General features: G+C 32.1%; 1 protein-coding gene and 1 long non-coding RNA gene across 9 annotated transcripts in view; one reads left to right on the top strand and one right to left on the bottom strand.

Annotated features, from left to right (window-relative positions):
• Usp15 (ubiquitin specific peptidase 15) overlaps positions 1–18,235 on the top strand; it is a 121,736-nt gene that overhangs the window by 57,559 nt on the left and 45,942 nt on the right. For 4 of the 8 annotated variants that reach the window (XM_004861137.4, XM_087192348.1, XM_087192353.1 and 1 more), the window contains one exon: positions 12,189–12,275. The exons of 3 other annotated variants lie outside the window; for them this stretch is intronic. In XM_004861137.4, coding sequence (XP_004861194.1) covers positions 12,189–12,275 — 87 coding nt within the window. Of the gene's footprint in view, positions 1–7,232; positions 7,300–12,188; positions 12,276–18,235 lie in introns of those variants that run through there. One more of the 8 variants, XM_021241350.2, reaches the window with a different exon arrangement.
• The window catches only part of LOC147823723 (uncharacterized), a 115,371-nt gene that overhangs the window by 22,711 nt on the left and 74,425 nt on the right, over positions 1–18,235 (bottom strand). The gene's annotated exons all lie outside the window — the stretch shown is intronic.

Genomic DNA, 18,235 nt, shown 5'->3' on the forward strand with positions numbered 1-18,235 from the left:
ATAATGTATAAAGAACTGTTACAAATTAATTGAAAAACAAAATATGTAGCTTTAAAAATTAGGCAAAAGATATGGATAGACAGTCCAAAGAGCAAGTGCTGACCAGTAGGTGGGGAGATGCACAAACTAGTAAAATCAGAAAAAATGAAAATTTAACACATTGGTGATAATAAGTGTTGGGCAAAATGAAGAAGTCTTACATATGGATGATGGATATGTAAGCTGATATTGGCAGATGCTATAAATTAGTCAACATTTATTTAAATTAGGAGTTCTTTTTTTTTTTTGGTACCGGGGATCGAACTCAGGTCCTTGTGCTTGCACAGCAGGCGACGAAACCACTGAGCTAAATCCCCAGCCCAAATTAGGAGTTCTTAGTCCTTCTGTCCCAGTACTTAGAAGAAGTTTTTGCGTGTCCTTGAAGGTATAATCTTTGTTCTATGTTGTTTGTGGTAGGGAAAAGTTGGGAGCAGCCTAGCTAAATATCCATCAAGGATAGTCTGTGAAAAAATGAAATGGTAAGGATAATGGTGAGATCATTTTAAAAAAACTTGGTGAAGCTTTAAAATACATGGTTGGGAGAAAACAGTAGAATGAGATTTATAATTCAGTACTTTTTTGTAGATTTAAAACAGAACAGAACATGTTACATAAAAGCATCATTTAAGAGCACAGAGAAAGCACTATTATAAAAGAAGGAAATAAGAGAAGAGCTAAGGGGAGAAAAAATAAAAAGTTTCAGGAAGTATCACTTCAATATGTATTTTGTATAGTTAAAGCAAAGATACAGATTGTTTCTAAATGAATATCAGCTTAAAACAAAAACAACTGGAATGCTTGTATATTCATTGAAATCATATTATAAGTATGTGTAACGGGTAGTTTCAGTACCAGCAGAGAGAATGTAATTTTTATGTTTTCAAGATGAAGTGTCAAGATACTAAGATAAAGCTCTTTTAAATTTTTTAAAAATTAATTTTATTGGTACATTTTAGGTATACAATATAATGACATTTATCATTGGAAATTTGCACCTTTACATAATGTCTCTTGGTTCTTGTTTTTTCCCCCTTCCCCTGCCTTCAAGCCCTCCATCCCTCGCTATTTACAAAGACTTTATTTCCATTTTTTCATTTTCTCATATTAATTCCATTCCCTTCTTTCCTTTCCCCTACCCCTCCCATTTCCCCTTCCCCTTTGCCCCTTTTCTTGCTATTTCACATTATCTATTATACCTTTTAGACCTTATTTACACTTTCAGTTTCTCACACCAGAGAAACTATTTGGTATTTACACATGTGTGTCCTATTTATTTCACTTAAGAGTATCACCTCAATGTTCATCCATTTAGCTATAAATGTCTCTAATTTCTCATTTTTTATGGCTGAGTAGTACTCCATTTTATTTTAAAAACCACATTTTCTTTATCCAGTCTCCAGTTGTTGGGTATTTGGGCTGTTTCCAAGTTTTAGCTATTACAAATTGTGCTGCTATGAACATGGGTGCACATATATCACTGTAGTATGATTCTTTTAATTCACTGAAGATACCCAGCAGGGAAATAGCTGGGTCAAATGGGACTCTTGACTTGAAACTATAGTACAAAGCCACCATGATAAAAACAGCATGGTACTGGCAAAGAACAGACCCCAGGATCAGACCCGAGGAACAGATAAGAAGATGCAGAAACAACTCCAGACACACTCAGCCACCTCATCTTCGACAAAGAAGCCAAACACCCTCACTGGAGGAAAGATAGCCTCTTTAATAAATGGTGTTGAAGAAACTGGGTTTCAACTTGCCAAAGATTAAAACTAGACCTGTATCTCTCATCATGCACTAAACTAAAATTGAAATGGATTAAAGATCTAAATATTAAAATAGAAACACTGAACCGGTTGGAACAGAGGTTAGGTAGAACCCTTGAAGACATTGGTGTAGGAAAAGATTTTATGAACAAAACCTCATTTGCCCATGAACTAGCACAGAGAATCAACAACTGGGATCTCTTCTTTTTAAAAAGCTTCTGCACAGCAAGAGAAACCACCAGTAGTGTGAAGAGACAACCCACAATGGGAAAAAATTTTTACCTGTGTTCCTCAGACAAAGATCTGCTATCTAAAATCTATAAAGAACTTTAAAAAATCAGACCTCCCAAATTTAAAGACCCAATCCAAAAATGGGCATCTGAAATGAACAGACATTTCTCAGACAAAGAAGTAAAAATAGCAAATAAACATACGAAAAAATGTTCAACATCACTGGTCATTTGAGAGATGCAAATGAAAACAACTCTTGAGATTCCACCTCACTCCAGAAAGAATGGCTGCTATCATGAAATCAACCAATAACAAATGCTGGCGGGGCTGTGGGGAAAGAGGAACTCTGCTCCACTGCTAGTGGGAGTGTAGACTGGTACAACCACTGTGGAAATCAGTATGGAGATACCTCAAAGAACTAAAGTTTTTTTTAGTACTCTTCAAGAATTGTCATATCTATTAGACAGCAACCCTTGACCCTCAAAAGATGTGAAAATGGTAGTTCTAATAAACATCACTGACCTTCATTCTGTCTTATTATTCATACCGTGTAGCGCATTACCAATTCCTAACTAACGTATCAAAAGTTAAGGAAAAATAGAGTTGTAATAAGGTGATAGAAGAATCACCTCCAGTTTATTAAAGCACAATTTCCTGGGACACATCTGCAGTGTTTCTGATTCAGTGGATCAGGGTGTTGCTCAGTTCTTTGTTTTTTGGGGTTTTTTGGTACTGGGGATCCAACTAGGGTCCTTGCGCTTGCGAGGCAGGCGGTGGAACCACTGAGCTAAATCCCCAGCCCTGTTGCTCATTTCTAATAGGTAATGACATGGTGTTGGTCTAATGACCTCACTTTGAGAAATTCTGTAGGTAATGGTTTTGACACATACTGCAGTATATGGTTCCCATCCAAACCAACAGGATATATCTTAATGGTAAGCCCAGGAATTTGCACTTAAGGTACTTCTTATGAACAAGAAAATAGAAGAATATTACCATAGTAGGCACATGTGAGAACAAGTTAGTATCTTACTTGGCTGACTTTTCTACCACCATTGAAAACATGAATATTAGTGCCCTAAAGATCCTGACTTTGTATTAGGCCTATTTTGATCAGAATTGAAACCATTTATACTCACTGAAACATAGAGGCAGGGAGGGGGAGTTACTTGAGAAGAAATGTTAAATGTTATGTTAAGAGTAAAATATAATTTTGTTTTAAAAATGGACTCCTATAGTCTCAGTCTCTTCCCTTTTCTTTCTCTCTGCTTCCCTCCATCCCTCTCTCTTTTTCTCTCCTTGCCATATATGTATGTATGTCAATCTGTATACCTAAATAAGCATAGAAGCATATGTATTTTAATTACCATATTAAACAACAAAAGTCTGTATTAGAAATCTGAATGTGGTGCCACACATTTGTAATCCTAGCTCTGCAGGCTAAGGCAGAGGGATCTCAAGTTTGAAGCCAGACTAGGCAACTTAATGAGAGGCTGTCTCAAATTTTAAAAAAAATAAAGAGTTGAGGATTTAGCTCAGGGTTAGAGCACCTGCCTAGCATGCATGAGGCCTGTATTAATCCCCAGTACAACACAAGGGGGACAAAAAAGATCTAAGAACCTAAAACAAGGACATCTAAGAACCCAAGAATCACTCAAAAGTTTTCTACCTAGATTTTTATGCTGAATATTGACTGTTATTTTATCACCTTTACGTTTATGTTATATATTAAATATACTCAAAGCTTATTAAGTGGTTTCAGAACTTGCATTTCTAACCTAGTTTTTAAAGTTTTTCTAATTTCTTCAAAACTCTCAGAAATGTGGCCTTTTTAAAATCCAGGTAAGAATGTACTATCAGCCAGATAAATGAAAATATATCAAATGGCTGAAAAAATATTAAATGGAAAACCATGCCAATAATTCTTACTCATACATTATTCTGTTCCCTTAGGGCCAGGGATTTAGCTCAGTGGTTCTGCCGCCTGCCTCACAGGCACAAGGTCCCAAGTTCAATCCCCGGTACCAAAAAAAACATTATTCTGTTCCCATTTGTGATGCTGTGACTGACAGAATTTCAAATTGGTGACTGTATCTCTAAGTATAAACTTAATCAAGTGTAATAATAATATTTTTATGATGTTCTATCCCTGAATGGTCTGCTTGCCAAGAGGAAGCACTTTATAAATAAAACTATTGCATACTATTTTTTTTAATTGAGACGTATAAGCCTCTAGGTTACTGCAATATTCTACTTCTCTTTCTACACCATCTGTATCAAACGTTTCTTCAAAATCTTTTGAAGCATAATTAAATCCACTTCACATATATAACTGCAAAGCTAAATGGCCTCAGGAATGGTGTAAAGACTTATTTGGTTAAAAATTATTAAGGTACACATTATACATAAAGGGTTGATTTCATTTTAACAATTAAATAATACTGCAACTTTCATACTTTAGCTACCTTGTTTTTGTTACTGTTCTTATTAAGACACAGACATGGAGTGGCTATTTCTAAGAATTTAGAGTGTGAGATAATGAAAAAGCCAAACAAAAGTACCTAGGAGTTAAAGATAGGGAACCAAAGTTTGGAGAGTAATCAGAACTATAGGTATATTTGTAGGAAGGCGGGGGTGGGGGAGACTGTATATAAATTATCCAATCAGAAATGTGGAGAACAAAATACTAAACCTTAAAGAGTATTCCAAAGTAATGATATAAAACAACAGGATCAAACAAAATAATGATGAAAGTTCAGAAAAGCCTGGACCTCTTTGATGATACAAACCAAGGGAAAAAGCTTCTACAAGAAAGGGAATGAATAGTCAGCAATTCTAAACATTGCAGAAACGTGAGGGATAAAGAACAGAGATTAGTGTTTTTAGCAAGCAAAGACCATTGTTTAAACTCACAGTATTTAAGCAGCATGACAGAAATGGAAAAGGGGGATGAAATTTCTAGTCAGAAAATGAAACTGGTATAAGGCATCATTTAATTTTTATATTTATTTAAAAGTGGAACTTGATTGGAGATGCAGAGTTCTTGGAGAAAGAAGCTATTTTCTAAATGTGTGATTTAAATATGTACATCCTTTCTTGGTGTTTGTCACCTAATGACAAAAGCATTATAATAATATTAGAATTAAGTTCCTATATTACTATTTTCCAAAAACTGCTGTTTTGTTAATGTTTCTGCTTGCATAGACACACTCTACCTTGTAATTTTGTACTTAGGGGTTACTTGATTTAATATTAAGATCTTAAATATGTATACGAATTTTCCTTTGGAATCCTGAAAATATATGTAAATTAAACAGATCTTTTCTATATCTAAAACTTCTACCTTTCTGTTCTACTTTCTGTTGTAGAAAGACAAACATGTAACCTAGTACTAGGTCTTGAAGTTTTATTAAATCTGGTCACAATCCAGATTAGCTAATGTTAAATCTAAAAAGCCATATCTAAATTTAATTGATGTTTGTAAATTTAGATAGTGCATGTATAAATGAATTTAAGTGTACAATTCTCATATAGATGCTTGATATTCATAAGTACCTATAATAATTACTGGTTAAATAGCCCTTATCTGAAGGGACCAGAAGTGTTTCAGATTTCATATGTTTTCAGATTTTGGATCCTTTGTTCAGAAACTCAAAATTAGCTCCAAATCTAAAACTTTGAATTTCATCAGTGGTCAAAAAGTTTCAGATTTTGGAGCATTTTAGATTTTGGGTTTTCAGATTAGGGTTAGTCACCCAGTATTTATACTGTCTTTCTCTCTTCATTAGTTCCAAAAAGGATTTGAGCAATTTATAGTAACACATACTAGTCAAGGTTAACTATATAAATAGATCAGAAGCCAGGACAAATGGAAAATACACTCACAGCATAAAATGAAATCAGAGAAAAGTTACAGGGTGTTTATGGTTATTAAAATTGATATGCAAATGTATGGACTTTTTTGTATTGTGATTCATACTAATAACTGAAAGGAAAAATATACATTTGAAATAGTTGGGAGAAAAATTGAATGCAGACTAGATATTAGGTTGGGACTGATAATGGCAAGTGGTGATGAAAACAAAGATCCCTTATCTGTTAGAGCTGCATGCTGTCTGGCTAAGAGCAAGTGTAGAGCTGCATGCTGTAGTATTTATAGGTGAAACTGTAGGTGTCTGGATCTTATGTTAAACTAGTCCAGAGAAAAAGAGTGGGTGTGGGCAACAGAGACCAAGGGAATTATAGGGTAAACAAGAGTGGTAGAATGTTAATTTTTGAAGCTAAGTTACTGATATTAGATAGATTATGATTTGTATATTCTCAATTTCTATAATGAAGCTAAAATAACGAGTTGCACATCTAGTGTTGAGATTCATAATGGCTGAAGAAATAACTGCAATTTCATTTTTAGAAATGTTAATTAAAATAAATGTTCTGTTATTTATATAAAAGTCAGCAGTCAAAATACAGAATAAAATAAAGCTGTGACAAGCAGTTGATTTATAAATTTCCTCAAACTCTCTTTTCTGTATCTTTTAGTATCCAGTGCACTACCTGGCTTGTAGGAGGTACATGTAACACATGCTTCTTGAACTGAACTAATCTATATCTCACAATACTAAAAGTGTTTAATTTTTAAGAAATTTAAATTATTTCTCAAAGAGCTTGTCTTAAAATGATTGTTAGAAATGCAGAGAATTTAAGATTGTTCTTATTTTTGTTAAGATAATGTTTTGTCTACACAATCAGTAGATTTTAGAAATTAGGTTGTTTTATGTTAGATTTTAAAGTAACTATAAAAAAATCTTCAACAGTTGTTTTGCTCGGTCAACATTTGTATTCATGTTTTTGTTGTTCAGTATCATAGTATTAGGTTTCCATGTGTGTTAGATACTCAGTTAATTTATCAAGAACAAATTGTAATTTTCAGTTGAAATACGAAACTCAAGCCGGGGATTTAGCTCAGTGGCACCCACGCACAAGGTCCTGAGTTCAATCCCCGGTACCAAAAAAAAAAAAGCTGAACTTAGCTATGAATTGCACATTTTTGGTTGAAATGTACTGGGTTTAGGGAAATTCAGATACTGCTACATTTAATTGTCAAGAATAAGGTTTAATTTTCTCTAAGCCACTTAAGCTAAATTGATACCTTTATCTTTTTCTGACTTAAGAGGTGAATCACTGCTTTATACTACATCCAGCACAAACTAGCCAAAAACATAAGCAGATTTCTCCGACATTTAAATTACCTTAACTATAGGTAAGTAGCTTGTTATCCAGTCATTGTTCATATATTCTCAACAGTTCTTTTTCTGTCTAGAAAACCATTAGAGAATGAGTAATGTAATTCCTGTATTCCCAAGAGACTCTGATTAGCATCTGTAGGCTGACAAGTCAACCACTAAATAACCTGACATCAGTTCCATGGATTTTAGCTATATTTTAGGCTATATATAATTTAGATGAGAAGTTGGAATCAGCCCAGTATGGTGGTGCACGCCTGTAATCCCATCACTTGGGAGGCTGAGGCAGGAGGACTGCCTCAAGTTTGAGGCCAGCCTGGGCTCCATAGTGAGTTCAAGGCCAGCTTGGACTACATAGTAAGACCCTGTCTCAAAAAAATAAAAAAGTGGGAATCAGATAAATGATCTGTAGTCATTTGTTAGTAATACCTATAACAGCATTTTAAAATTATTATCATACTTCAGCTTCACCTGTGGGCCACTGCCATTCTTATCTCTCGCTCCTGCTATTTAAGGACAGTCTTTCTACTTTTAGTCTTTCTACATGTATCCTAGATTTTGCTTTTGCTTTCATTAACTCCTCACTCCTGCAGATATAAAATCCCTGGCATACTCCTACACATATTTTAAACATGAGGCTTTTGTTTATTTCTTTCCTAATATCATCTTCTCCCTTTACCTAAGAACATAAACAGATCTCTCCTGTATTTAAAAACAAAACCATTAGCTTCCTCCAGATACCATTTTTTAGCTTTTCACCCTAGTCATCTACTTCTTTTTAAAGGGCTATATTGCTGTTCCTTATCACCTACTCATGATTTAACGACATTCTTGTCCTTTTTTTTCACTAAGTTTATTTGATCTCTTCTTAATACCTATTTTTGATAGCTATCTTATAAAGAAGGTCTCCAGATTTGAATCCATGATACCACCTTCTTTTCAAGGACTGTTCTCACTTCTCTGACCAGTTCTCTGTCTTTCTGGCTTTCTTCCTCTTCATGTTCACCACATTTGATTGTGCAAGTAGTGGGATGCTCTGGGAGCATCATTCATGTTGTACTCTATGTGACAGGCTTTCCCTGACGTGGTGCAGTGCCTAGCTTATATAGTACCAACTATATATGCAACAGCTATGCTCATACTTAAATGCATTCATAATCCACAGATTTATCTGAAGACCTGATTTCATACCATAATAGATGCTTGAAGTCAGATAATAGATTCTATGTAATCCTCTCCCACAACTTAAAACAATATGCCATTTTATATTTCTAGACTAGAACTCTCTACCGAATTTCAGACTTTTCTTAAATATCAGGTATGACTCACCATGTCATATTAAACCAAATCTTTTTATTCCATCTCCTATACTCTCAACCTAAACTGTATCCATTTCCTATATTTGCTGATTCAGGTACCATCTCAGAGCCATCCTGAGTTCCTCCTACAACCTCACTTCTTTGCCAAATTAATCAGCAAGTCTATAGAATCTAAAAGACTACTAAACCTGAAGTTTTCAGGCATTTTGCTCTCAATGCCCCTTTATAGTCTAAAAAATTATTAATGACCCAAAGAACTTCTGTTTTTGAATTGTTTATCATATTTCAAGTTAAAATGAAATTTGATATAAATAATAATTTTGAACCATTATATTTTGAAATAAATAATACTTTTATGAAAAATAACTACCTCCCCACCAAAAAAACCCTATTAAGTACTTTTTTGGGGGCCAAATTACGGTAATATTTGGCTGAATAGGAGACAGGAGACAGATTTTCATATGTACTTCTTCAGTTTCTTGTGATATGTTTTCAGGTGATTGATACATCAAAACTTGACTAATGGTGTTTGTCTTAAAGGTTAATTGTACTGTGGAATCTAAAACACATCAGTGAGTTTTTTATTCTTTTACATTAAAATATTTCATATATAGCTTTATGCATTTTGATCATTTGAAAAATATTGATTCTAAATTACACATATTTTCCAAAAGTCAATACATTTCATAATACAGGCTTTTTAAATTGCATTTTTTTAAAAATCAGTATTACGAAAAATATCTTTGGGAAGCTGTCAACCTCAAGGTGGCAGTCTGCTTTGCGAAAATTCTGTCAGTGGCAGTGGTTACTTACAGTTGTTTTCTTTGAAGTGGTAGGCTCCCTTTATTCATTTTTTAGAACCTGTCTGCTAGATAATCAAGTATCAACAACCAGTGGCCCCCTATGTACAACAGTGGAAAAAATGCTATTAAAAGAATGATAAATTTCACTTGCAATTCAGATAGTTACACAAATCTTACCTCATGACAGCTGTGGTACTTCAGTATGTAGCAGATGTACTTTATGCACACTTTCCCATTTCTCAGAGAGTATTTAAAAAAATGTAATCAGGGGTCAGATTTAACAAAATCAGTAATTTTTATTTTTAAAATCATGCTCTTAAGTGAAACTGCTTTATACTCTAGAGTGCTGAGGAATGCAGGTACTCTGCCACTCCTTTGACTGATTGGACTATACCAGCAGTTCTATCCACCCCTGCTTCTGCAGTATCAGTAAAAATACCCACGGAGTAAAAGCTAAGAAATAACATTTAAGTAACACTTCGGTAGTATTATAAATCACTATGAAAGGGTCTGGGAGACTCCCGGTGTTCATGGACTACACTTTGAGTACTGCTTCCCAAATGTCAAAATTGCCCTTGCCCACTCCATTTTCTTAAGCACTTACAAATTTTTATCTTGATTACCTTTATAATCTCATTTCCCAATTTTACATTTCTTTTGTCTTCTAAGAGTTATCTTTCTAGAATGTAAACCTGAGTTTTTTGATACCTATTAAAATCTTTCAGTATATCCCAGCACAATTGGATAAAATCTAAATTTCTTCATGATATATGAAAGGCCCTTTATTACCATGCCTGCCTTACTACTATTCTTTGTCATTATATACTTCCTACTCTTTCAGCCAAACTGAATTTTCTAGTAATTCCCTGAATACATCATAATTTCTGCAGTCTCACACATTTACATATGTTATTATTTCTGGAATACTCTAGTTTCCACCTATTCCTCTAACTGCATGTCATTTTAAAATCACCTCGTATCATGCCTACAAAATTTTGTCTTAAAATTTTGTTATAGCATATATATTGTTTTATAGATATTATATTTGTCATTTTTTTCCTAATTAGATTGTGAGCTGTTTGACATCAGTTTTTTTCAGTATTAACTAAGGGTGAGGAGTATAGTAATTATTTAATAAATGCTTGGGTGTTTGAATTCCTTAGAAACTACTATCAAAATGTAAATGAACTCTATATTTCATTCTGTTTTCCTTCTAATATAATCCATAGGTAGATTTGTTAATGAATAGGAAACAAGGCACAAAGTGCACAAACATACCTTGGTCACCTTATTAGCTGAAGTAAAATATTTTTATTTGCATAATTTTTACAGTAAATGAGGTAGAAGGAAACATTTTAGTTTATATATGTATTCCTGAAAAGTGACGAATCACATTTTTAAAAACTAACTTCCTTAAAGCATTATACCTGAGTCTCTAACCACTTTAGGATTTTTTTTTCCTAGTTAAAAAATCTTAATGTGAAGGCAAAAATGCCATGTATTTTATTTCTATTAATATTTTAAAACAACTACCTGAGAATATTAAGATTATTAAAATTAGTTTTAAAATATATTCTCAACATTATTTTCTGCTATACAAGATTGTATTGTTTTAACTTAGTGCAGTAAAATTTGCTTTCTTAAAGATATTTCTGTCAGAAAGGCACCTAAAGGAAAGTCTATCTTAATCTATCAATAAACAGCCTTCATCGACAAAAAAGCCTTCTTCAGAAAGAAGGAAAATTTTACTAATACATAAAACCTCCAAAGTTGAAATTTTCTCCTGTTTAAGAAGTCTTATTTTTCATCATTTATTTTGCATAATACATATATTTTATATACATGCATATGTACAGAGAAGGAGAACTAAGTCCAAATTGCCTAAAGTAGGATTTGTAGTTTATACTTTTCTGCCTGTTGACCATTTCATTGCTCATTAACACTCAAAGGAAATAAAATAATTTTTAAAAACAAATCACTTTGTGCCTCACTGATTTAGAATTTGTAATGACTTAGTTCCTTGACTAAACATAGCATTTTACAGCCTCTGGGCAAGATGTTGCTTAGTAAATTAAAATTATTTACAAAATGACAAAGGAAATTGAATATTTCAGAGACCTTAAAGTACTTTACTCATTTCTATATAGATTTTTTTATTATAAATAATGTCTTTAAACTAGTAGATTTATTATTTAAAAGCCAATAGTGAAAGATTTTTCCAAAAAAGATCCTAAATTAGTGAGATATGTGTTACATAGATTTATTTCTTTTTAGTTTGTCCAGAGGTAATTTTGACCAAATATTACTTCTTGGAACTATGTTTGGAATTCTCTTATGCTGTTCTATTCCCCTTGAATTTTACAGATTGATAATATCCTCTGATCTCTGTGTCAGTGTTATAGGTACTTAGTGTGCCATAGTGCCCATAAAGAAATAAAGTGGAATATTTTTATTCCATTAATTTATGGAAATTGATAGTAAAATCTTAACTGTTTGTTACTTTATCTCAGAAATGAGTATATTGAGTTAATAGATTTGTAGGAGTAATAGCAAGTTGCATATTTAACTTGATAAATTTTATTTGAAAATAGGTCCCTATATACTGTTATATTTTTAACAAAAAACACTGGAAATTGAAAACCACAAAATATATAATAATTTTGCTCATAAATCTGTTTTTCAGCATTCATTTACTAAAAACATTGTCATCTGTTCTTTTCTTTATTTCATAATTAATTTCAGAATTCATTTTTTATCTAATTTAACATTTTCATATTTTTAAAGGTCCCCAGGTGCATCCAATTTTTCAACTTTACCAAAGATCTCTCCTTCATCTCTATCAAATAATTATAACAACATCAACAACAGAAAGTAAGCACTGCATCTTAAAAGCTCTTTGTTTAATTGATCGCCCTATTATGGTTGCAGAAAATCTCATGTATCTAAAATTTAGAATAAAAGTCTTAATGCTTTAAAATTGGTTTGCTTTTAAATTACTGATCAGTTCTTCCATGAGTTACTTCACAAGAAAACATAGTTATAAACTATCTTGATTTAATACAGATAATAGTTTACTGAAAGAAATAAAGCAGCCTCAGAGTTTTACATTCTAAATGCTAATTATTTGATATAGAGAAATTTTTAGAACTCAGTTTTGTAGGACAAATGTAAGCTTCAGATGTCATTTTGAACTGAATATATAATCACCTATATTAAAGTGTTTGTTTTTTTACCATCTATGCAGTGATCCTCAACTGGAAAGCACACACAAATTTTAATGTTCATGAAAAGGGCAGTTTTTCTTAAAGAGATCTAGAAAAAGCTATTCCTTTACCCCATAATAAATAAAATTTAGAATCTTGGAATTAATAGAAGTTATGTAACAGAGTGTGCTACATTGCTGTAAAAAAAAAGTTTGAAAGTCATTCGGGCTTTACTATAACATCTAACTATGGGGGTATCACAAATTAGTGGGGGTATCAAAATTAGTGTATTTATTAACCTGATCGATCAATTTATGAGAAAATTTATCCAGAAAAGATTATCCTTTTATTTCAAGGATATGTACATTGTGATTATATACATGGGTTAACAGCTATTCACATCATTTGTCCAATTTATAAATGGCATCTGATTTTTCTGAGTAAATTCAAAAGGCTAACATGATTTCTGAAATAATATTTTAAATACCAGTGATTAATTTATAGGTTTAATTTCCCTTTAAAATTCATATCTTTGTGGGGCCAGGGATTTAGCTCAGTGGTACCATGCCTGCCTCGCAAATGCAAGGTCCTGAGTTCTATCCCGGTACCCAAAAAAAATTCATAGGGAGACTTGATAAAATGATTCTAATAAACACCTGGATTATAGATAGATGACAATAGCTAAAAGAATTTTGGAAAAGAAAAATAGTGAGAAAGCATTAGCTCTACTAAATACTCAAACATACTTTTAAGATATAAGAATATATAGTTTCGCCGCCTGCTGCTCAAGCGCAAGGACCTGAGTTCGATCCCCAGTACCAAAAAAAAAAAGATATAAGAATATAAACAGCATAGTACTGACCATTAATACACCTACAGATTGACTGAATCAGACATCCTAGAAGCAGCCTTTGTGTATATAAAAAAAAATTCACGGGACTGGGGATTTAGCACAGTGGTTCCTCTCCCTGCCTCACAAGAGCAAGGACCTGAGTTCAATCCCTGGTACCAAAAAAAAAAAAATTCACTGTGATCAGAAAGCATTCTAGACGGATGGAGAATGGGCAGATTACCCGGGAAATATCATCAAGAAAATTAGATCACTCTCGCGAATTGTGTTTTAGAACTTTTAAGTCCAAGATAATTCTCAGGTATAGAAAAGAGTCAAATGAATGAAAAAAAAAAACTTCCTACAAGAGATTTTTTTAAAAAGATAAATACCTTATAAAAATTAGTGTGATTTTTAAAAAACAATTAGAAAAAGGGATACATGATACAACTTGGTAATAAAAAGGAATTAGATATAAGATAAACATTTAAAAAATTTAAATGAAATTAACAAGTTAGAGTTTTATAAATTAAAACCATGAAAAGCTCCATCCACTTGCCCCATCTCAGTCTCACTGGGAAAAATTAAACTCTAAAATACCTATTCATATACGGATTCTCTTTGAGTATTTGGAGTATTAGTACAGCTTTTCTACAAAAGAGCTTGTCATCGTGAATCAAGCATATTTTAACATATTCACATCCTTTCATTAATAATTTATAAAGATATGTACACCTGTGTATTAGCATTGCACTATAATGTGTATAATAGTAAAATATTGAAGATTCTGATTATCCAAAAATATTGAAGACTCTGATTGTTGAAAATAGAGTATAGTACTTTCACTTCTGTTTAAAAATGTATATCCACAGGCAAAAGAGAATAAAAAGAAATAATCTTATAAAATTAAAAGTAGTTTTTGGGTTTTGTTTTTTTTTTGGTACTGGGGATTGAACTTGGGTCCTTGCGCTTGCAAGGCAGGCGATGGAACCACTGAGCTAAATCCCCAGCCCAGTAGTTTTTCTAATAGAGGATAAAATAGTACTTGTGTTTCTACCAATTATAGTTAGCTCCCACATTTGTTGTAAAATAATTCATTTACAAGTATATCATATATTTATAGTCACTCTTTGGAGAGATTTTTGCACTGAAATGATTGAATATTTATTTTGTCTGGAGTCACCATATTATTATATGTGGTTTTCTGTGTTTTTGTTTTGTCATATTTCCTCCACTCTTCTAACAAAAACATTACAGAACAATCTAATCTCAAACTCTCTGGATAAACTATTGAGAGGAATTAGAGTTTTTCTTAAATTTTAGAACATGCTTACTGTTACTCCTATGACTAGATTATACTTTTAGCTGCATTTAAACATTTCTCTGATTTAGATCCTAAACACTTTTTCATATTAGAAATTTTTAATAGTAACTACCTACTGCAGTACCACCATGCTGTGATCATTTTAAATTTAAAAGTACATTTTATGTATGAATTATAAGGAAGGGAACTTAAGGATTCATAAAATAGAAGGAATTTTTTGTTTACTTTTTAAAACTTGAATTAATATACAGTATTTATCTAAACAGTTACACATAAAATCTGTTTTATAAACTTTTACTCTGCTTGTGGAAATATAGGATGACTTCAGATAGAAATAATATAGTTTCTTTAAAAGTATGTTAAATAGGTAATGGCCTTTTTTAGATTAAGTACATTTTTACAACTCCATGTATGTGAAAATATTCTGCCAGTATAAAGTATTTATTAAAATCAGTAGTTATAATACATAAGCTTATATGAAATACATTTACAAGTCCAAGACTTGAACTATCCTACAGTGTTATGGTTCCAGAAATTATCATTTTTGGAAATACTATTGTTATAAAGATTATAAAATATTCTTGGATTATTTAAGTTAATGGAATTTATATTAAAACTGATATTGCAAAATGTCTGTATTGGAATATAGTTTATTTACATTGTGTAGTAATTTTAGTGTTAGTCCATATAGTATTTGCTTTGCCACAATTGTAATTTAAAGTACATTTTAAATATCTCCCAAATTCTTTCTTTTATAGTAGTTTTATTACCTGCTTATTTCTCTCCCACTGTATTTGCATTGATATATTTATTGTCCAGATTTTGGCATTATACATCAAAGCACATTTCTGTTTTTCTGCTAATTCATTTAAATCTCTTTCATGTGAAATGGAAATGATTCTGTATGAGATTTAAGTCTCCAGCAGGAACTATGGATTTTGCAGACTACTAGAGCTAGCCATCTGGCCCTGATAATTTACTTAGCTGAAAGTATCATTTCATTAGCTATAAAGTGAGCATAATTATAGTTATGAGGGTTAAATTATATGTGATATCAAATGTCAGTACTAATTGAAAAGTCAGTCTGAAATTTTATAGAAAGATAAGATTTTATTTTACAGAAAGACTGGTGCACTTTTAATGTATCTTCATTAAAGAGGATTGATTGGAATTAATGTAGCAAAGTATTACAATTCCATTAATATTTCTGTAAATCAATTTTTGTAACATTGCAAAAGTTTAAAAGATAATGATGAGCTTAACATCTTTTAGAAAAAATAGGAAGACACAGTCATGGAAGATAATAGATGCTTTCTTTCTAGCCTAGGTTTCCATATATTTTGTTGAAATGTGTAAACAACTGGTAATTTAGGTATTTTTTTTACAAACTTTATGTTTTAAAGTGCACATACTGTGTATTTTAAATGACCAAGGAAGAGAATATTAAAGTATATTTAAAGCATTGGTTTTCATTATCATCATTGAGCATCAAGACTATCTCAGTCTTTGGGCAAGCTTTATATTTACACTGTTTTTCAAGCCAAAATATAGATACCCTTTAAGGATTCTAGATTTGTAAAAAATAAAACCAGAACTACTTTGCAAATAAGGTTTTTCTTGTTGTTCATATCTTGGTAGATAGAATTCCTAACCAATCAAATTTCATCATGTTGCTACAAAGAAGGATAGAACTTCCAGCATCTATTTGTGTTAGATGTGGAAAGAAAAATATCTGAATATATACATTTGGAATGAGCATGTAAATGTGCTCTTGGTCTTTTTGTATGTGCATTTGTGTTGTATGTGTGTTTAGACATGAGCCATATAGTAAGGCATACTTTGCCTGTGTGCTCTGGCTACTTAAAATTTTGCTATAATTTGATAGCAAGAATACTTATAACTTTTCTGTTCTGTAATATATAAAAAATACAGTCCACCTATTTCTTTAATTTATAAAAGACTTTGATTTTTAGCATTACTACTAGTAATTTTAAAAAGAACTTTTTGTTCTTAAGTGTGAAACAAATAACTACAAGTCTAGCAATTCTGAATTTGAATTGATCAATGTTGCATTTCTTAGGCCCCTGCTATTTTTGTCTTATTTCAGGGTAGATTGTTTTGTGAGAGTCAGGAAATTTGTCTTTTTTTGTGGAGGAGGGAATGTTTTTGAAAAAATGCAAAAATAGTCAGTGAGCTGACATTGCATGGAAATTTTGAGTTGATTTGGTTTTGTGTTGTGTTTTACTTGTTTGGTTTGGGTGTGTGTGTGTGTGTGTTTACTAAAGGCTTTGTTAAACAGGCAGTAGCACAGTATAGTTCACTTAAACTATTAAAATAATCTAGTGATAATATAGAATAATGAAGTGAAGAATTTAAAACTATAAGAAAAAGTTTATTTTTAAATACAGTAATTTCAGTGTAGCCAAAGATTGAGTTATTGATTCATACTTATTTGCAAAATTATATTGTATTTGTGTCACTTGCTTAAGCAAATGACTTTAATTCTCATTTAAGTTTATTCTAATGCGAAAAAATTATGACTAAAAGTAATGTTTTTTAATTATATCCAAGATATTCATTGTGAATATTTTATAAGATAGCTAGCCTATTAAAAATTAAGGAAGAACTCATCTTTTTTCACAGAATTATTTTTTGTTTTGTGTAAAAAGGAATAGGCATAATTAAACTTAGATTATTGACTCTTTATACTTTCTAAAATTACCTTGATTTTTTAAATTTTACATTATAAAGCTGGGCATGGTGTTGCATACCCGTAATCCCAGCACTTGGGAGGCTGAGGCAAGAGGATCGCTGGGAGTTCGAGGCCAGTCTAGGCTACATAGTGAGTTCAAGGCCACCCTGAGCTACAATAGCAAGACCCTGTCTCAAAAAAATTTTTACATTATAGAGTTAAGGTTGATCTAAATTATACTAGTAGTATATCCCAAGTATATTTACCCAATTAAATAAACTGCATTATTCTAATGAACTAGAAGAAAAAGGGGCACATAATACTGGAATTTTCTTGCTCAGAATCACCTTTGTGTTCCTGATCACTAGGCCTTTTTTCTGTGTCTGAATGCTAGAGTTCGCTGGGCTATACAGAAACCCTAAATAGAATCTTCAGTCCATTAGAACAGCGATATCACAGTAGCCTTGGAAATCTCTGCTCTCACCTGTAACTAAAGCACAACTCTTCCTGTTTCTACTGTTTTCTGTTGCCGTAGCACGATACAAAAGGGAGATAAATAAGATGATTCGTTGCTGTGGGTGGTGTTTAAAATCTGAATGTTTTAAATATGATGAAGCAGTGAAGAATGGGGCAAGCTGTGATGCTGCTCCAGTTTAACAAGGGTAGGAAGATACAGTGGTAGTTTGCCTTGGTTGATATATTGTGTGATATGGTAACTATTAAATGGAGAAGCAGTACCATAATTAAGGAGGTCATTTTATTTGAGAATCATGGCTTAAAAAG

The sequence above is a fragment of the Heterocephalus glaber genome, unplaced genomic scaffold (assembly GCF_053883595.1).
Source record: "Heterocephalus glaber isolate CG9 unplaced genomic scaffold, H.glaber_assembly_v1.0 deba00001569, whole genome shotgun sequence".
Lineage (NCBI taxonomy): Eukaryota > Metazoa > Chordata > Mammalia > Rodentia > Bathyergidae > Heterocephalus > Heterocephalus glaber.